Source organism: Bubalus bubalis, chromosome 4 (genome assembly GCF_019923935.1).
Source record: "Bubalus bubalis isolate 160015118507 breed Murrah chromosome 4, NDDB_SH_1, whole genome shotgun sequence".
Lineage (NCBI taxonomy): Eukaryota > Metazoa > Chordata > Mammalia > Artiodactyla > Bovidae > Bubalus > Bubalus bubalis.
In genome coordinates this window covers 21360135-21382462 of record NC_059160.1, presented here as the reverse complement: position 1 = coordinate 21382462, position 22328 = coordinate 21360135, and the positions used below count along the sequence as shown (strand labels likewise).

General features: G+C 39.8%; 1 protein-coding gene across 1 annotated transcript; it reads right to left on the bottom strand.

The window, feature by feature from the left end:
- Positions 1 to 283: 283 nt before the first annotated feature.
- LOC102395723 (basic proline-rich protein-like) lies at positions 284 to 4078 on the bottom strand. The gene is made up of 4 exons (XM_006076433.3): positions 3937 to 4078; positions 3023 to 3058; positions 1838 to 2055; positions 284 to 377 (listed from the first exon to the last, which is right to left on the bottom strand). Exons 1-3 carry the CDS (start codon positions 3998 to 4000, stop codon positions 1856 to 1858), a joined length of 300 nt encoding a protein of 99 aa, XP_006076495.2. The 5' UTR covers positions 4001 to 4078; the 3' UTR covers positions 284 to 377; positions 1838 to 1855.
- Positions 4079 to 22328: the final 18250 nt, after the last annotated feature.

The window sequence follows — 22328 nt, the reverse complement described above, 5'->3', positions numbered from 1 at the left end:
AAACATCGCTTTAGTGCTATAGAAACCAGGGAAGGACAGGAAAGGCACCTGGCTTCTGAATAAAGGTGTCAGGTGGAAGGGGGAGGCAACAGGAGGCAGAAAGGAGATACACATTCCGGTCCCCAAGCAAAGAACAAAGGGAAAATGTCTTCTAAGAATTCAGTCCAGGAGGAACACTGCTGGAAGCATCAGTGAGAACCAGTCTTGGATGTTCCTAGGTTGGGTTCCTGGCCCTCAAATTTCAGACTCACAAACACCCAGAATGAGACGTGACAGTTAGAAACTGGATGCTGATTATTTTATTGGTAAATTGAAGACAGACTGCCTTCTTCCAATGTCATGGCTTTCTGAAGGACTGGTATGTTCACACTCATGTTCTGAAAAGCAAAAGAGGAGATTGACACAAAGTGGGCAGGTGGTTTCTAATCTTTGCAGATAACAGTGAAGGGAAGTAGCCAAGAGACCACATTTCCCTTCTCTTCCTCCCTCTTCTGTTTCGTTCCAAATTTCTTTTAATCTGTCATTTTTGTGCACCTCATAAATAATGTTTTATTGCAAGCTCTAAATTGTTGCTTGCAATATAAAAGGTTGTTCTTAGGTTGTTTATCTTTTGGTTGCTATTTAAAGTGTTCAAATATGTGTTTACAAAGATGGTTACTGCAACCAATTTTTAACTAGCGAAAAGCTGAAACTGGCCTAAATGTCCACTGATACAGGATTGGTTAAAGGAATCATGGCACAGCCAGACAATGGAATTTCAGAAATTTAAAACTAAACAAAATGAGGATTAAATGGACCCATATAGCTTTGTGAACTGTTATGGCTATTTTTAAGAACTATGTTATTTGAAATAAGCAACCTATAAAATGGCTTAAAGTATGACATCATTTATATATAGCAAAACCAATACAATATTGTAAAGTTAAAACATAAAATAAAAAAAAGGAAAAAAAAAAGATAATTATGTGTAAAAGGGTGTAAGTGATTCCAAGACGATGTTCAAGAGTTAACTGTGATGGCCTTTGGGAAAGGAAGTGGGAAGGTAGGATGTGGATGCCTTTCAGAGTTAGCCTCATACTTTTCTGTTCAGTTATTTTTTTACCTTGACCATATACTAATTGAAAAGGAAATATTTTAGCTAGATAAATTTAGCAACATAAAATTAAAGTATTGTTTAGTCAGGACAGTGGACCTGAGAGGCCTGTTGCTGCTGCTGTTAAGGCATGTCATTCGTGTCTGACTCTGTGCAACCCCATAGATGGCAACCCACCAGGCTCCCCCATCCCTGGGATTCTCTAGGCAAGAAAACTGGAGTGGGTTGCCATTTTCCTTCTCCAGTGCATGAAAATGAAAAGTGAAAGTGAAGTCGCTCAGTCATGTCCGAGTCTTCGCGACCCCATGGACTGTAGCCTACCAGGCTCCTCTGTCCATGGGATTTCTCAGGCAAGAGTACTGGAGTGGGTTGCCATTGCCTTCTCCACTGAGAGGCCTGGTCAGGTGCAAACTTGAGAAGAGAGGTCATTGAGCTGGAGGAGGAGCAGAGAGGAGGACAAGGGAGAACATGGTGTACTTCCTCATCAGCAACCCACTTTAGGACAGGTGATCATTGGAGAAAAGGCTATTTATGGTCCTTGCTTCTCAAAATTGAAATCACCTTGGATAGCTGGTAATGATTATAATGTTTTGCTCCCTTATTTCAGACTATCTGAATAGACACCTTTAGGATCTGTGTCCAGGACTATGCAATTTTCACATATTTTCTGTTGACTCAGTGACTCACTAAAGTGTGAGACCTTTAGGGTTAGGGCATTTGATGGAGAGTGAGCTGGAGTCATACCTGTCAATGACTTTCAGATTACTTGGATGGTGAGTCTTCATCTGGATTCTCCTCAGGTTGCTCCTCTGGTGGAGGTGGCCCTTGTGGAGGTGGTCCTGATGGAGGTGGCCCTGGTGGAGGTTCCTCACCTTCATCTTCATCATCAGGAGGGGGTCTAGGTGGTGGCCCTCCAGGTCCTCCAGGAGGTGGTTTGGGAATATCGTTGTCTGAGTTTAAATCTGAGTTGGTTCAAAGAGAGAACTAGGTGATGGAAGGCTCCCCTCTCATTTTGATCTTGGATAAACTTTTGGAAAGTTCTTTCCTCCAGAACCCAACTCTCAAATACTAGCTTTCTTCCTACTCACTTCTTCTTTCTGCTGTACTCCTCTCGACTACTAATGTCCTTCCTTATCATGTCTTTTTGCAGTACCCATATACTAGTGAAACTGAGTCTTAGCTCTATGCTCTTGAGAAAAAGAGTATCTTCAATTTGGCAAAAAAGAAGGTGCTGGATATCTTAGAATTCCCAGAATATGTCTACGAGGACAGAAGAAAAGCAAAGGGATTAATCATGTCAGTTATGCTTGCCAGATATATTTTGGGTCACTGACATAACCTGCCAACTATGACCCCAAGCCTTGCCCATTGAGAGTATATGTCGAACTTTCTGGCTCTAAAACCAGGTGGAGCAATACTAGGAAAAGGAGAGAGAGAGAGAGAGACAACATGATGGCCCACACAGGGGTCACTAAATAACTCGCAAATTTTAATTAGGTACTGTGACACAGCTGAGCAGAAAACCAGACTAAAAATGAACCAGACCTGGCTTCTTTGCAGGTTTGCTAGACGACATATTGAAAGAAGAATACTGAGGAAGAAGGAAACAGTCAGTGGAGGGGTTGGTTCTCAGTGGGCTGTAGGAGTCAGAATTGTGACTCCTTCCCTTTGTTGTCCTCTCTCAACAATCATTTCTGGCCTGAGGGAACAGGGAGCATATCCAGTGTCATCCAGGCTAGACACCATGTTATTCATGTTAGGGCCTTGCTCATGGCCCTGAAAACCAAGGTTAGAAAGGACTGCCTTTATCTTTAGTGTTTCTATCACTGATTATAACTCTTCACAAAATAATGATGATAATAGGACACCAGAGAACAAAAAGTTGCCAATGATATAAAGAAAGATGATGGAGGATTAATTGCAACTTACCTAGTATGGTACTCAGAGACTCTTCACTGTTGCTTTCTAGGAAAAGAAGCAGAGAATGAGCCTATATCCTTCAGGGCTCACAATGCTCTACAGGAAAAGGGATGCACTCTATATATACTCTAAGATATTATAATGTTTTGATGCCATCTTGATGCTGTTGCAAAAGGAGGAAGACATGAAGGCATGGCAGGCCTGTTTCTGTGTTGAGAGTCAACCACACATTCAAAAGAGGAGAGACCTTCTTGCCCTTCCTAGGACTCCTCAAACTCTCATGCTAGTTTGGGTTAAATGCTGGAAATTTCAGCGTGATATTTTAGTGTCCTTTTGCCCTTGTAATTTATGAAATACTTTACTTATATTAACATGGTTTCTCAAGGTAAAAGGACCAGGAGTAAAGGTGTGGATATAATCATGTCTATATTGGGCAAAACATTCTGAAATATTACCCGTGGGTGGAGTAGAATGAGACCACTGTGCCCTGGAATCTCTATATCTCTAGGTAGACAGATTTATTACTCTTGTCTCTGTCTCCGAAATAGCTCTGAATGGGCTTCACCTCCTCCATCCATCTGGCATCCCCTCGCAAGGCTACCTTCATCCACTGCCTACTTTGATTATCATAGCATCTTCATGAGGGAACTTGTCTGTTCCAGTCTTGCCTTTTTGCAACGCATCCTTCATAGCACAGAGAAAAGTCTCAATTTGTCATCGCTCTGCTTAAAAATTCTGTGCTGGTTTCCAGTGGTACTAAGTTTGAGGCCTTCACATCATAGAGGAGGTGAAGGGCCTTCCTCTTCTTTTAAGCAGCCTGCAGCCACATCTTTCGCTTATGTCTCCTCTTTACAAGCTTCCTCACTGCAGTGTGATTCCCCAAGCCCCAAGCAGAGTTTCAGCACCCTCCCCCTTATTCTTACCAGAAACCAGGTCTTGAGCTGAGCTCAGGGCCAGCAAGGCCACTGAGAGCAGGATCAGCAGCATCTTGGAAGAAGCTCTGGATTTGCTCTCAGCTCTGTCCTGGGAGGAACAAGGGAGCTTCCTTTATAAAGGGGACCAGAACAATGATTTCTTTGAGTTCTATACTGGGCAGATCTTGTCACCAGATAGACACAGTTAGAGTTGGGACTTATCCCATCAGGATGGAGTGGATAGAATGTTATTAGTGTGTCATTTGTAAAAGGTACAACATGTGACGTGGGCAAAGCTTTTGAGGGAGAATGTCCAAGCATTCAGCACAGATATTAGAGCTGCTCTGTCATCTGATTTTCAGTCTTTTTGGTGAGTGCATTTCTTTGTCCTTCCGAGTGTCATTTGTATGTGTTTTGGCTGTGATCTCTGGGATGTATGTGGCCCAAACTCCATCATTCATGGTATTTGTTTACCTATGTATATGATACATTACAAATCATTTTGATGATAGAGATCATTTCAATTTATTTATGAAATATATGTGGATAACATCCTTGGGCACACATGATGGCAGAAGTCTGACCCTCAGCCTTTTCAGGCCACCAGATATCATCCAGGTCTATCTGTTCTCTAATAAGAAAGTATTGGGGTTGTCCAACAAGGTAACCTAAGACTTTCTATTCTTTTCAATATCTTAGGACTTACAATATTTAATAAGAAGAAATGTAGACACAGAATCTATAAGACTTGTAGGACTGAGGAAAATAAATACAAAACTGCTTGAATGGGTCATGTTGTTCTATGTCTCTAAGATTTCTTCTGTTCTTTTCTAGAATCTGTGAGATAATATTTGATTTGTTCCTGCTAGGAAATAATTTTATCCTTCCCATCTTCCACTGACAATTTCATAACCACACTTATGAATTCCCAAAGACGGTCTTATATTCCTGTCAAATATGCAGTTTCATTGCCTTGACCTTACATTTTTCTGTGAATTTCCATGTTAGAAAATGTTTTCTCAGATTATTCTTAAACACAGGAAATTTTATCTAGAGTATTCTGACACTCACTCTCCCTCCTGTCTACATGACACTTATTTGTTGATATTTTCTCTCCTTTATCCACTGCTGTATTTAACTTTTATTAGTAGCTTCCTCTTGTTATGCACTTTGGAGTATTTTTGTTGTTGTTTAATTAAGGTCTAGTCTTCACTAGCTTTGATGATTTTTATTTAGAAATTTCATAATGAGATATTGCATTTCCAAACTTTTTTTTTTTTTGGTTACCTGCATTCCTCTTTACACTTGATGAGGTTTTCTTCTTATCTTACCAGGTGAATGGAAAAAAAAATTATTTTCCCCATGTACATAAGTTTGCTTTAAAAATCAGCAATACATTCGCACAGGTTTCTAGTATCTTATTCTTCTGCCTTCATAAAAAGATGCTTGTACAGCAAATTCATTGTTTTTTGGGGTTGCTGTTACAAACACGATGACAATGAAGATCATGTGTTTGCTACTTTGAGCACAATGATACGAATATCTCTGGGGAGGCATAGTGTTGGTTAAAATTGTGGATGCCTCTTTTATCTGGGCAAAACTTTGATTCTTTAGTCACAATAACTCTAAACTTTAGAAAGCTTAGAGAGAAAGTGTGGTCAAAGGGTTGTCTATCAAAGTGCATATTGGTAAACCTCCTGCACTGCTTTCAGTCTTTTGCCTGAGAGTGTCTCCCAGGTTCTGGTCTCCAGCGATGACAGCCACAGAAGGCATTTCTCGCCATCTCTGTGTCAAGTATCTGCAGATTCTGCTCACAACTATGTCATCAACATAAGGGGGTCTGAAACTTTGAGAGGAAGAAATGGCTCTTCCTCTGAATTCAAAGAGAAATATGAATTCTCTTCTGTATGGAATCTAAAGCAACACTTATCTCCCTCCTGGTTGTATTAAGACATGGAAGAAGGAAGGAAGCAGATATCCTTAAAAGAACAATTTTGTTAAATGGTTAATGAATGACTCACTTTTCCTCGATGGGCTTATCTTTCTTTCTTTCTTTTTTTTTTTTTTTTTTTTACTTTACAATATTGTATTGGTTTTGCCATACATCAACATGAATCCGCCACGGGTGTACATGCTTTCCCATCCTGAACCCCCCTCCCACCTCCCTTCCCATACCATCCCTCTGAGTCATCCAAGTGCACCAGCCCCAAGCTTCCTGTATCCTGTGTCGAACCTGGACTGGCGATTCGTTTCTTATATGATATTATACATGTTTTAATGCCATTCTCCCAAATCATTCCCCCCTCCCTCTCCCACAGAGTCCAAAAGACTGTTCTATACATCTGTGTCTCTTTCGCTGTCTTGCATACAAGATTGTAATTACCATCTTTCTAAATTCCATATATATGCGTTGCTATTGCTAAGTCACTCCAGTCGTGTTCGACTCTGTGCGACCCCATAAAAGGCTGCCCACCAGGCTCCCCATCCCTGGGATTCTCCAGGCAAGAACACTGGAGTGGGTTGCCATCTCCTTCTCCAGTGCATGAAAGTGAAAAGTGAAAGTGAAGTCGCTCAGTCATGTCCGACTCCCAGCGACCCCATGGACTGCAACCCACCAGCATACTGTATTGGTGTTTTTCTTTCTGGCTTACTTCACTCTGTATAATAGGCTCCAGTTTCATCCACCTCATTAGAACGGATTCAAATGTATTTTTTTTAATGGCTGAGTAATACTCCATTGTGTATATGTACCACAGCTTTCCTATCCATTCATCTGCTGATGGACATCTAGGTTGCTTCCATGGCCTGGCTATTATAAACAGTGCTGCGATGAACATTGGGCTTATCTTTAAAACAAAATTATTTATTTATTTTTGGTTGCAATGAGTCTTTGATGCATGTGGGCTTTCTCTAGCTGCAGCAAGCAGGGGCTACTCTTCATTGCAGAGCATGGGCTTATCGCTGCAGTAGATTTTCTTGTTGCAGAACACAGTCACTAGATCCACAGGCTTCAGGAGTTACAGCATATGGGCTCACTAATTGTGGGTCATAGATTTCATTGCTCTGCCACATGTGGGAACTTCTTGGACCAGGGATCGAGTCTGTATCCCCTGTATTGGCAGTTTCTTATCTACTGTGCAGCCAAGGAAGTCCCATTTTTGTGTATTTTATGGAGAATACTCTGTATTTAACCAGTATATACCAAAAACTGAAATTCTGGGTCAAAATGTATGCAAGTAGCAAGTGTTAACCTCTCAAAAATAGCTGTAATAATGTAAAGAAATAGTAGTTCATGGAGGTACTGGTTTTCTGTCTATTCCTCTCTATTCCTTGATATGTTACTTTTATCTTTTTGTAACTCAATTATACACAAAGATACTTAATCTTTTTTTTTAAATTCTGTCTCTTCCTAATATCAGTGAGAGTTAAATTCCTTTTGTATGATCATTGTCCTTTTATCTGTCCTTTGTGTGTGTGGACTTAGTGTTCATATCTATCCCTGACTGGTAGAAAGATAGTTCAAACCACCTTTTGGGTAAATTATATGAAGCCAAACTGTTCCAAGAATACAGAGTGCAGACAGTATTAATACGTAATGGAACAATCAGCACTGTCATTTAGGACAGCAAAGGTCCAATGATCAGAGCCCATCCAAAGCTTGTGTAGTTTGTTCCTGGTTGGATGAAGAATCTGAATCAGTGAGGGTCAGAATTTCTGGAAGATGAACTGCTGCCTCCAGGTTTCAGCAGTTCACAAGTCAGCCTGAGATGGCTGTGTGAGTGTAGAGGCCAATGTGGATTAAAGCCATGCAGACCTCCTATGAGCAGGGCCACCATCCATCTCATAGTTTTAGTTTTCAAGATGAGTACCAAGTAAGGCAGCATACACCTAGGCATGGACACAGTTATCACTTTTAGCTTCTCAGGTTAATCTAAACTGGCCCAGCAGATTTCTGGACATGGAGCTATAAACATGAAACAATGATCAAAAACTAATTTGCCTTGGCAATCCTGCTGACAGTCTCTTCTAGCAGCTAGTGTGCTATATTTTATAATCATATTTATTCATTTTTATATTTTTGAAGTTTTATTATTGTTGGGTTTATCATATATTATGGATAATAATTCTGTGCATGACATATATTCTATAAATATTTGCTCCTGGTTCCTAATGTGAATGTCTTTCAATTTTGTTTTTGGGTTTTTTGTTATAAAGACTTTAACTCTCTTGTTTCTTTTATGTCTATGCCTTTTATGTCCTAGTTCTGATTGTTTTACTATCTTACTACCATAAACACTCCTATTCCCCATCCCACTATTATATACATTCCCTTCCTACTACTCTACCTCAACATCATATATGTACACATTTGTTTTGAGGCAATAAATCACAGTTATCGCTTTTATCCATTCAAAATGGTACTTTTGTGATTCCAGTATACTAGAGGACTAAAATATTTAAAAATAATTGGGTAGCTAATTATCTTTAAATGCTACTGAATAATCCACTCTCTGTCAGGGATGTGAATTGCCATTTCCATCACATATCAAATTTCTTTACATGTGCTACTTTATAGCTGAATGTCTTCTGATCAGTCCCTGTGCTCAGCACAGCCCCAAATGCTAAATATTCACTGGCTCATGGATCTTTAAAATAGCCCCTTAATTTCTTTGCATTATGCTCACTTTTCATAAGAAGGAATCAGATTATAATATGATCAATGATTTTCACAAATCCTTACACTTTATGAGTTTTAAAATAGATAGAAAATACAGTTAGGATATATGAGTAGCAGCAAACTTAGCAAAACAGTGGAAAGGGAAAGGGAGAATGAGAGCTTTGATCAAAAGTTTATCCACAGGAAAATATCTGAATGAGTTCCTAAGATGAGGGAGTGAGATAGAGAGCTACTGGCAGCCACAGAGGAAGAGCTAGAGATGGATTAAGGCCCTTGGATAACATTTTTGAGCCACTGAATCCACTCATTTGAGGTCCCTGTTATTTTCATATTTCATTTTCCTTTTCTCATGCAGGTAATTTTAGTTGGGCTTCTTGCATTTGAAACCAAAATAATCTCAATGGAAAAGAAGACTGCCAACTGCTAAACACAAAATGTGAGATATTTCTGTCACAAACAAAGAGTACTGGACTTTCCTCAATAAAAAAGCAGCACATGACCAAAACCAGACAAAGACAACACATAAAAAAACTACAGGCCAATATCACTGATGAACATAGATGCAAAACTTCTTAACAAAATTTTAGGAAACAGAATTTAGCAACACGTCAAAAAGCTCATACACCATGATCAAGTGGTGCATCCAGGGATGCAAGGATTCTTTAATATAAACAGATCAATCAATGTGATATCCCATTTTAACAAATTGAAAGATAATCTTAATAGATGCAGAAAAAGCTGTTGACAAAATTCAGTATCCATTTATGATTAATGGTGAAAAACTGAAAGCATGTCCACTTTCATGACTATTATTCAACATAGTTCTGAAAGTCCTAGCTACAGTAGACAGAGAAGAAAAAGAAATAAAAGGAATCCATATCAGAAAACTATATGTAAAGCTCTCACTACTTGAAGATGACACGATACTGTACATTGAAAACCCTAAAGATAGTATCAGAAAATTATAAGAGCTAATCAGTAAATTTAGGAAAGTTGCATGATACAAAGTCAATACACCAAAATCACTTGCATTTCTATATACTCACAATAAAAAATCAGAAAGAGCAATTAAGAAATCAATCCCATTTCACCGTGGCACCAAAATAATTAAATATCTAGGGATAAACTTACCTAAAGAGACAAAAGAACTGTACACAGAAAATTATAAGACAAGAGTGAAAGAGATCAAAGAAGATATAAATAGGTGAGATATTCCATGTTCCTTGGTAGGAAGAAGCAATATTCTGAAAATGACTATACTACAAAATGCAAATTCAATGTGATCCCTGACAAAGCACCAATGACATTTCTCACAGAACTAGAACAAAAATTTCACAATTTAGAAACACGAAAGACTCCAAATAGCCAAAGTAGTCTTGAGAAAGAAGAAAGGAGCTTGAGGAATCAACCTTCCTGACTTCAGATTATACTACAATGCTACAGTCGTGAAGACAGTATGGTACTGGCACAAAAACAGAAATGTAGACCAATGGAACAGGATAGAAAGCACAGAAGTAAACCAATGCACCCACGGCTATCTTGTTTTTGACAAAGGAGACAAGAATATACAATGGGACAAAGACAGCCTCTTCAATAAATGGTGTGGGAAAACTGGACAAGACAGCTACATGTTCAAGAATGAAATTAGAACACTTCCTAATACCATAAACAAAGATAAATCCAAAATGGATTAAAAACCTAAATGCAAGACAAGAAACTAGGAAACTTTTAGTGGAAAACATAGAACACTTGATGACATAAATCACAATAAGCTCCTCTATGACCCACCTCCTATTGTAAAGGAAATTTAAAAACAAACATAAACAAGTGGAACCTAATTAAACTTAAAAGCAGTTTCACAGCAAAGGAAACTAATGCAAGGTGAAAGGACAATCCTCAGAGTGGGAGAAAATAATAGCAAATGAAACAACTGCCCAAGGATTAATTTCCAAAATATACAAGCAGCTCATACAACTCAAACCAGAAAAACAAGCAACCCAATCAAAAAGTGGGAAAAAGACCTAACAGACATTTCTCCAAAGAAGACATACAGATGGCTAACAAACACATGAAAAGATGTTCAACATCACTTGTTATTAGAGAAATGCAAATCAAAACTACAATGAGGTATCACCTCTCATCAGTCAGAATGGCCCTCATCAAAAAGTCTACAAACAAATGCTGAAAAGGGTGTGAAGAGGGAACCATCTTGCACTGTTGGTGGGAATGTAAATGGATATAGCCACTATGGAAGATGGTATGGAGAGACCTTAAAAAACTAGGAATAAGACCATCATATGATCTAGCAATCCCACTCCTAGGCAAATACCCAGAGGAAACCAAAATTGAAAAAGACGCAGGTATTCCATTGTTCCGTGCAGCACTATTTACAACAGCTAGAAAATGGAAGCAACCTAGATGTCCATCGACAGATGAATGGATAAAGAAGTAGAGGTACATATACACAATGGAATATTACCCAGCCATAAAAAGGAATGTATTTGAGTCAGTTCTGATGAGATGGATGAACCTAGAACGTATTATAGAGTGATGTAAGCCAGAAAGAGAAAGATAAATATCATATTCTAATGCATATATATATACGAAATCTAGAAAAATGGTACTGAAGAATTTATTTGCAGGACAGCAATGGAGAAACATACATAGAGAAAAGACTTATGGACATGAGGAGAGGGGAGGAGAGGGTGAGATGTGTTGAAAGAGTAACAATGCAACTTGCATTAATATATGTAAAATAGATAGCAAAATGGAATTTGCTGTGTGGTTCAGGAAACTCACACAGAGGCTCTGTATCAACGTAGCAGGGTGGAATGGGGAGGGAGATGGAGGTTCAAAAGGGAGGGGATAGATGTATACCTATGGCTGATTCATGTTGAGGCTTGACAGAAAACAGCAAAATTCTGGAAAGCATTTATCCTTCAATAAAAGATAAATAAAAAAAAATGCAGCACATGTTTTGTGGAACAACCAAGGGTAATTCTGTCAAATTCTGTTAATTTGACTTCCCAGGGTTGGAGGCTTAGGTGGAACAACTGCCATATTGTGCCCCTTTTAGAGCCTCTTTTTCTGTCACAGACATTAGCAGTGCTGAAAGTTAAGGTGCGAAAAGTATACATGATGACACCTGTAAGGGGAAAAGTTGGGAGTGCTTAAGCAAGAAAATGATATGATCTAATTTGCATTTTTCAAAGAGCACTCTGGTTGTTGAGTGGAAAACTGATATCGGATGTGGCAGAGGGCAAGAATGCTACTGAAGACGGCTGGAAGGCTGTTACACTCCTCCAGGAGAGAAACGATCACCTCCTGCACCAGATTCCTGTGGTAGACATTAAGGATGGACTCATATTTGGGGTATATATTGATAGTTCAGCCAGATGGACTTGCTAATGGGGGAGTATGGGGAATGCATGGTCCAGAATGAATTCCCAGTTACTTTTTAAACAAATGGATGAAACAGCTGCTTGTTATTTATTTTTTCTGAAACAGCTGTTTTTAACTGAGAAAAGATTGCAGGAGAGCAGCTTTCAGGGAAGGTGATTAGGAATTCTCTTTGGCATGTGTCAAATTAAGCATCCATATGAGGAGGCACATGCATTGCTGAGAGTCTGTTCCTTTTCAGTTACCTAAGCTTCTGCTACAGTCATGCTCTTTGCTTCCTCTCCACCCCTCCTGATAGACAGCCTTCTCTTTCAGCTCTTCCATTTCCTCTGTTTTTGTTTTGACCGGTGAGTTCAAGGCTGATATTTTTCCTGTCACAGCACACTAATATCTTACCTGCATGGAGGACACTGGAAAAGGTTATTGAAAGGTTCTAAACTGAGTGATATTTTGAAGAGCCACCTGCTATTTCCAGGCCTTACCAAGCCAAAGGGAAGCCTGCCTTCCAGCAGGACTGCCCCCTCCCCAGCCCCTGCTCAAGTTTGCTGCCACTTCCCTCTCCTCCTTATCTGTGAACCTTCTCCTTTGTCACTGGAAGGTCTTCCAAAAGTCACCTGGTGACGGCTGTTCTCCACTTTGCTTTCCAAATTATTGTCTGAGGAAACCAGAAACATTCATCCCAGTGCCGAGAGGGGACCTTTTTATCACTAAAACCTCCTTCTCTTTCACCAAGCCCAGCTGGAATCATTCTGCCTCACCACATAGCCATACAAATTTCCCACATTGCCAACTGTGGATACAGTCCCCTTTCTGGAATACATCCATTATTATGCCAAGAAAAGAAACCAATCTTTTCAGGGTGCCCAGACACCCTAAAAAGGCACAGTTATCTACAGAAAAACTCACTGTATCAGAAAGTCTTCCTGCAATATTATCTGCAACCTTTTGGAAAGGCCCAGACACTCATATACAGAGCAAGGGACCCACTCATTCACATCGGTCAAGGCACTGTCTTTAGGACTTCCGGCTATGTGACTCTCCTTGTGATAATTCAAGGACGTCATTCTAAAATTACTATTTTGTTGTTCTTTTTCAGTTGCTAGGTCCTGTCTGACTCTCTGCTTCTTTATGGGCTGTAGCACACCAGGCTTCTCTGTCCTTCACTGTCTCCCAGAATTTGTTCAAATTAATGTCCATTGAGTCGATGATGCTATCTAACCATCTCATCTTTTGTCGCCCCTTCTCCTGCTCTCAATCTCAGCATCAGAGTCTTTTCCAATGAGTCAGGTCTTGCATCAGGTGGCCAACGTATTGGAGCTTCAGCTTCAGCATCAGTCCTTCCAATGAATATTCAGGGTTGATTTCCTTTCAGATTGAATTGTTTTATCTCTTTGTAGTCCAAGGGACTCTCATGGGTCTTTTCCAACACCACAATTTATTTATTTTTTATTTTTTTTAAATTTAAATTTATTTATTTTAATTAGAGGCTAATTACTTTACAATATTGTATTGGTTTTGCCAAACGTCAACATGAATCCGCCACGGGTGTACATGTGTTCCCCATCCTGAACCCCCCTCCCTCCTCCCTCCCCATACCATCCCTCTGGGTCATGCCAGTGCACCAACCCCAAGCATCCTGTATCCTGTATCGAACCTGGACTGGCGATTCGTTTCTTATATGATATTGTACATGTTTCAATGCCATTCTCCCAAATCATCCCACCCTCTCCCCTTCCCACAGAGTCCAAAAGACTGTTCTATACATCTGTGTCTCAATTGTTCTCTCGCATACAGGGTTATCATTACCGTCTTTCTAAATTCCATATATATGCGTTAGTATACTGTATTGGTGTTTTTCTTTCTGGCTTACTTCACTCTGTATAATAGGCTCCAATTTCATTCACCACATTAGAACTGATTCAAATGTATTCTTTTTAATGGCTGAGTAATACTCCATTGTGTATATGTACCAATGCTTTCTTATCCATTCATCTGCTGATGGACATCTAGGTTGCTTCCATATCCTGGCTATTATAAACAGTGCTGCGATGAACATTGGGATACACGTGTCTCTTTCAATTCTGGTTTTCTCAGTGTGTATGTCCAGCAGTGGGATTGCTGGGTCATAAGGCAGTTCTATTTCCAGTTTTTTAAGGACTCTCCACACTGTTCTCCATAGTGGCTATACTAGTTTGCATTCCCACCAACAGTGTAAGAGGGTTCCCTTTTCTCCACACCCTCTCCAGCATTTATTGCTTGTAGACTTTTGGATCGCAGCCATTCTGACTGGCATGAAATGGTGCCTCATTGTGGTTTTGATTTGCATTTCTCTGATAATGAGTGATGTTGAGCATCTTTTCATGTGTTTGTTACCAACACCACAATTTAAAAGCATCAGTTCTTCAGTGCTCAGCCTTCTTTATGGTCCAACTCTCGCATCTGTATTTGACTACTGGAAAAGCCACAGCTTTGACTTTATGGACTTTGTAGTAGCAAAGTGATGTTTCTACTTTTTAATACACTGTCTATGTTTATCATAGCTTTCTTTCCAAAGAAGAGCATCTTTTAATTTAATGGCTGCAATCACTATCTGCAGTGATTCTGGAGCCCAAGAAAATAAAATCTGTCACAGTTTCTACTTTCTCCCTTCTATCTGCCATGAAGTGATGGGACCCATATGGCATGATCTTGGCAAAAATTACCATCAACACTGCTCAAAAACTGAACAATTATATTAAACAATATACTAGTTCTGAAATAAATTCCAGATGATATTAACTATTTCAATCATCAAATTAAAGGATGAGCAGAGAACTACTAAATATAACAGCATAACAAGCATGTGAAAATCAGAATGTATGTAATATAAAAAATTTGAAAATACAGTGCCTTGAGGCCAAATTTTAAAAATTAAAGTCAACAAGACCAGTGAATTCTAGCATAGGCCCTAATTAAGTGATCAGAGAAATATTCCCCGAAATTGCATAGAAAAACTACCACCTGTAAAAGTTAAAAACAACAGGGAGGATTACTTAAGCCAAGAAAATATCAGCAAATAAATTTCAGACAAAGATTGGGGAGAAATAAGTATCAAAATATTCTACAGAAAATTTCCTGTGTTAAATAACAATCTAAGAAAATATTTTGTAGCATGTTCTAAACTGATTGTAAACAGAAGATCAAGGCAATGAAATTGAGGCTTTCCCCCCAGACTTTAAACTTTCTATTTTGTCCTAGGGTATAGCTGCTTTAAAATGCTGTGGTAGTTTCAGGTGAACTACCAGGGGACTCAACCTGTGAGTCTCTCTGTTTTGCAAGTTCATTTGTTTCATTTCTTTTTAGATTACACAATAAGGGATGTTATATAATATTTCTCCTTCTCTGACTTACTGCACTTATGACACTCTCTAGGTCCATCCATGTTGCTGTCAATGGCATTATTTTATAATTTTTAATGGCTGAGGAATAGTCCACTGTATATATGAAGAGAGAATCAGACTGTCATAATTGGAGTGCATAATTGTGGTCACTAAATTTCCAGTGGCAGGCAGGGTCAGGGGGGTGGTAAAAATATTTCCTAGCAGAAATTAAATCAAATAGAATTTTATGGGAGATTTCAGAAAAGGGAAAGGGCCTGGAGGAAGCCTTAGACACATAAAATAACATGATCTATTCAAGGAATTATATTCATCTTGTTCTGTCCTAGATATCCTATGGTGAATTCTGTGTACCCCTTTGTTTTTCTAAATATTATAATTACCAATAATAATAATAATAGAAAGTCTTAGGCCTTCTTTATTCAGCAATGACAAGCTTCCTTATTAGAATGAAAAAATCTTAGATGACTTCTGGGGGCCTGAGCTGACTGAGGGTCAACCTTCTGCTTTCCAGGTGTGCACAAGCATGGGTTCTCCACACACACTTCAAAGATAAACCAATATAATCTCTACATCATCAAAATGTTCTGCTATGTGTCATGTACATAGGTTTCCAAATACCATGAATGATTGATTTTGGTCATAATAATGGCCAAAGATATTGACCAACTTCACTTTGGGTTATAGAATCACTGTCAACACACACATAAACACATGAAGAACACAAGGGGCAAGATAGAGAAAGAGTGTCAAGGAACAGACAGAAAATCAAACATGACAAAGAATTCTAGTATCTGTGCTGGCTGCTTGGAAACTGATCCTATACAAATTCCCCAGTTGCATGTTGCACCTTTTGAAAACAAGACACTAGGCACATCCAACCCATTCCATTCTGCTGAGCTAATTCCCAACTATAACCATGTCTATCCAATGACAAGGACTGCTCAGTATAGAACTCAAAGATACCATTGTTCTGGCTCACCTTTATTAAGGAAGCCGCCTGGTTTCTCCCATCACTGCGCTGACAACATTCCAGAGCTTCCTCTAAGATGCTACTCAGGGCCTTGCTGGTCCTGAGCTCAGTTCAAGGCCCAGTTTCTGCTAAGAATAAAGGGAGAGAGTGCTGAGACTCTGCTTCTAACTTGAAAGATCACACCTCAGTCAGGAAGCTGGTAAAGAGGAGACATATATGAAAGGAAAGATGAACTTCAAAGTTCTTAAGAAAAGGACAAGGCCCTTTACATCCTCACTGATGCCAAGGCCTATCATTTTATTTCAAGTGCTGTTTGAGCCTGATACAGAACTTTAACCAGAGGAATGACAAAGAAAAATCTGTTTTTTACAAAGGTCATTCTGACTGTAATGAAGGATGAATTACAAAAAGGCAAGACTGGAATAGCAAAATTCCCTCATGAAGATGCTATGGTAACTGAGGTAGGAGGTGGACAATGGTGGCCTTGCCAGGGAATGCCAGATGGATGGAGGAAGTGAAGCCCATTCAGAGCTTTCTCAGAGGGAGAGACTCCCTCTCTCTACATGGAGATGCAGAGATTCCAGGGCCCAGTGCTCTCATTTTACTCCCACCCACATTTAATATTTCTATGTGCTGTGCCCAATATGGGCAGGATCGTATCCACATGTTCACTCCTGGTCCTGAAACCTTGAGAAACCATGTTAATATAAGTAAAGTATTTCATGAATTAAGAGGACAGAAGGACACTACAATATGACATTGAAATACCCCAGCACTTAACCTAAATTAGCCTTAGGTTTTGAGGGATCCTAGGCAGGACAAGTGGAGAAGGCAATGGCAACCCACTCCAGTACCCTTGCCTGGAAAATCCCATGGATGGAGGAGCTGTATAGGCTGTAGTCCATGGGGTCATTAAAAGTCAGACACGACTTCACTCTCACTTTTCACTTTCCTACATTGGAGAAGGAGATGGCAACCCACTCCAGTGTTCTTGCCTGGAGAATCCCAGGGACGGGGGAGCCTCCTGGGCTGCTATCTGTGTGGTCGCACAGAGTTGGACACGACTGAAGTGACTTGGCAGCAGCAGCAGCAGGCAGGCAGGACAAGAGAGCTGAATCCTCAAAGGATTGATCCTCAAAAGAGAAGCAGCTCTACCACCCCTTCATATCTTCCTCCCTTTGCAACAGCATCACAGATTTGGGTTCAAAAGTTAATTTAGAGAACATACAGGTTGTGGCTGAAAATGTTTCTTTCCCTGTAGAATGGCTGTGAGCCCTGAAGGATTTAGAAGGTGCTCTTTTCTTAAACTGCCACTTCTTTTCCTAGAAGACAAGAATGAAAGTTTTTCAACCGCACAATTGTACAACAATTAATCCTTAATCAAATCAATCCCTTTTATTTCTGGTAACAACTTTTCATTTCTCTGGCATCTTATTAACATCATTGTCTTGTCATGAACTGATTCATGTTAGAGCTCCTAAAAATAAAGTTAATCCTTTACCCGAACTGGATCGCAGGGCTATGAGCAGGGCCAAAATTGGGATTAACATATTCCCACTACTATATACACTATATAGAATATTGATAATCAATAAGGACCTACAGGGAACTTGTTTCAATAATATACAATAATCTATATGAAAAAAGAATCTGAAAAGGAATAGATATTTGTATATGTATATGCAAATAACTTTTCATACTGTTCATGGGGTTCTCAAAGCAAGAATACTGAAGTGGTTTGTCATTCCCATATCCAAAGTGTTCAAAGCATCACTATGAACAAAGCTAGTGGAGGTGATGGGATTCCAGTTGAGCTATTTAAAATCCTAAAAGATGATGCTGTGAAAATGTGGTACTTAATATGCCAGAAAATTTAGAAAACTCAGGAGTGGACACAGGACTGGAAAAGGTCAGTTTTCATTCCAATCCCTAAGAAAGGCAATGCCAAAGAATGCTCAAACTAACACACAATTGCACTCATCTCACACGTTAGTAAAGTAATGCTCAAAATTCTCCAAGCTAGACTTCAACAATACAGGAACTGTGAACTTCCAGATGTTCAAGCTGGTTTTAGAAAAGGTAGAGGAACAAGAGATTAAATTGCCAACATCCGCTGGATCATTAAAAAAGCAAGAAAGTTCCAGAAAAATGTCTATTTCTGTTTTATTGACTATGCCAAAGCCTTTGACTGTGTGGATCACAACAAACTGGAATATTCTGAAAGAGATGGGAATATCAGACCACCTGATCTGCCTCTTGAGAAATCTGTATGTAGGTCAGAAGGCAACAGTTAGAACGAGATGGAACAACAGACTGGTTCCAAATAGGAAAAAGAGTACATCAAGGCTGTATATTGTCACCCTGCTTATTCAACTTATATGCAGAGTACATCATGAGAAACGCTGGGCTGGAAGAAGCACAAGCTGGAATCAAGACTGCCGGGAGAAATCTCAATAACCTCAGATATGCAGATGACACCACCTTTATGGCAGAAAGTGAAGAGGAACTAAAGAAGCCTGGCATGCTTCTTTATGCATGTCTTGCAAGTCCATGCAACTTTATGCAACTCATGCAAGTCCACGGGGTTGCACGAGTTGGATAAGACTGGGTGAGTGAACTGACTGACTGACATGTGAATAGCATTGCTGTACACATGACAGTGACAGAGCGTTGTAAATCAACTACCAGTTCCGTTCAAGTGCTCAGTCGTGTCTACTCTCTGTGACCCCATGGACTGTAGCACACCAGCCTTCCCTGTGCATCACCATCTCCGGTTGCCTAGTCAGACTCTTGTCCATCACATTGGTGATGCCATCCAACCATCTCATCCTCTGTTCCTTTCTCTTTCTGCCTTCAATCTTTCCCAGCATCAGGGTCTTCTCCAATGAGTCCATTCTTCGCATCAGGTGGCCAAAGTATTGGAGTTTCAGCTTTAGCATCAGTCCTTCCAATGAATATTCAGGACTAATTTCCTTTAGGATTGACTGTTTGGATTACCTTGCAGTACAAGAGTCTTCTCCAATACCACAGTTAAAAAGCATCACTTCTTCGGTGCTCAGCTTTCTAGACAGTCCAACTATCACATCCATACATGGCTACTGGAAAAACCATAGATTCGACTAGACAGAGAATTGTTGGTAAAGTAATGTCTCTGCTTTTTAATATGCTGTCTAGTTTGGTCATAGCTTTTCTTCCAAGGAGGAAGCATCTTTAAATTTCATGGTTGCAGTCACCATCTGAAGTGATTTGGGAGCCCCCAAAATAAAGTCTCCTACTGTTTCCATTGTTTCCCCATCTGTTTGCCATGAAGCAATGGTACCAGATACGATGATCTTAGTTTTCTGAATAATGAGTTTTAGGCCAGCCTTTTCACTGTCTTTAGTGAAAGATTGAAAGAGTGAAAAAGGAAAGGAGAGTGAAATCAGGTTTAGGTCAATATAAAATAAAAATTAAAGAAAAACAAACAAAAAATAAACTCTAAACTGATCCTCTTGCTAAGAAAATGAATGTTTTTCCAAGTCTCCATATCTTTGAGCCCACTGCATCCCATTTCCCTTTTAAAATTATTACTCAAATTTTTCCCTCCCTAGATGCCCTACCATTCTTTAACAAATCTGTGTGTATCTCATAAAAGAAGTACCAAGGTGTATTGTATAAATCAAAGAATTTGAATAAGATATATCAGACAAATCTTTTCTAAGAATAGAGATGGAAGACCATCAGAATATCTCATGCAGCGATCAGCACGCCACAGTGGAGGTTCAATGTTTGGAGTCTCCCACAGCCTCTCCAGTTCATTCCTCGTTATGGATGAAGAGCCTGAACTATGAGGGTCCGAATTTCTGAAAGATCAACTGCTCGCTCCAGGTTTCAGCAGTTCACAAGTCAGGCTGAGATGGCTGTGTGCGTGTAGAGGCCAATGTGGATTAAAGACATGCACACCTCCTAAGAGCAGAACCACCATCCATCTCATAGTTTTATAATTTTTAAAAGGACTGCAAGTAAAGAAGCATACATCCAGACACCAGCACAATTATTATCCTTAGCCTTTCAGCCTAGTTTTGGCTGATTCAATAAATTTCCAAACAAAGCTGCAGACTTGACACAATGACCAGGAAGCCAGACACCTTTGGGAATCACCCTGGCAGTCTCTTATAGCAGTCAGAGTGCCTGGTCTGATTTCATACTTATCTATATTCATGTTGGTTATTTTGTAGTTTTATTGTTTGTTTTCTTTATATATTGTAGGTATCAATCAGTCCTGTATGATATATATTTAATAAAAGTTTTTCTTCTAAATATTGAGTATCTTTGAACGTTGTTCATGGTGTTTTTCATTGTAAAACCTTTCTTTGAGATGGTTTTGTCATTGCCTCCTATACAGTGTTATGTACCTCTGTCCATAGTTTTTCAGGCACTTTATCTATCAGACCAACTCCCTTGAATCTAATTTCCACTTCCACTGTATAATCATACGGGATTTGATTTAGATCATACTTGAATGGCCTAGTGGTTTTCCCTACTTTCTTCAAGTTAAGCTTGAATTTTGCAATAAGGAGTTCATGATCTGAGCCACAGTCAGCTCCTGGTCTTGTTTTTGCTGACAGTATAGGGGCTCTCAATCTTCAGCTGCCAAGAACATAATCAATCTGATTTTGGTATTGACTACTTGGTGATGACCATGTGTAGAGCTGTCTCTTGTGTTGTTGGAAGAGGGTGTTTGCTGTGATCAGTGTGTTCTATTGACAAAACTCTGTTGGCCTGTACCCTGCTTCATTTTGCACTCCAAGGTGAAATTTTCCTGTTATTCCAGGTATCTCTTGACTTCCTACTTTGACTGGAAGAAACACAAGCTGGAATCAAGATTGCTGGGAGAAATCTCAATAACCTCAGATATGCAGATGACACCACCCTTATGGCAGAAAGTGAAGAGGAACTAAAAAGCCTCTTGATGAAAGTGAAAGTGGAGGGTGAAAAAGTTGGCTTAAAGCTCAACATTCAGAAAATGAAGATCATGGCATCCGGCCCCATCACTTCATGGGAAATAGATGGGGAAACAGTGGAAACAGTGTCAGACTTTATTTTTCTGGGCTCCAAAATCACTGCAGATGGAGACTGCAGCCATGAAATTAAAAGATGCTTACTCCTTGGAAGAAAAGTTATAACCAACCTAGATAGCATATTCAAAAGCAGAGACATTACTTTGCCAACAAAGGTCCGTCTAGTCAAGGCTATTGTTTTTCCTGTGATCATGTATGGATGTGAGAGTTGGACTGTGAAGAAGGCTGAGCACCGAAGAATTGATGCTTTTGAACTGTGGTGTTGGAGAAGACTCTTGAGAGTCCCTTGGACTGCAAGGAGATCCAACCAGTCCATTCTGAAGGAGATCAGCCCTGGGATTTCTTTGGAAGGAATGATGCTAAAGCTGAAACTCCAGTACTTTGGCCACCTCATGCGAAGAGTTGACTCATTGGAAAAGACTCTGATGCTGGGAGGGATTGGGGGCAAGAGGAGAAGGGGACAACAGAGGATGAGATGGCTGGATGGCATCACTGACTCGATGGACGTGAGTCTAAATGAACTCTGGGAGTTGGTGATGGACAGGGAGGCCTGGTGTGCTGTGATTCATGGGGTCGTGGAGTCAGACACAACTGAGCAACTGAACTGAACTGATGATGAAAAGGACATTTTCTTTTGGTGTTAGTTCTAGAAGGTATTATAGGTCTTTGTTGACCTAGTCAACTTCAGCTTCTTTGGTTAGGGAAAATACTTGGATTACTTTGATGTTGAATGGTTTGCCTTGGAAATGAACCAAGACTATTCTGTCCTTTTTGACATTGCACCGGAGTACTGCATTTCTGACTTTGTTGACTCTGAGGGCCACTCTGTTTCTTCTAAGGGATTCTTGCCCGCAGCTGATCCCCTTCATGCATCACAGCCTTGTCGTGGCAAAAGGGCTTGCGTAACTCAATGA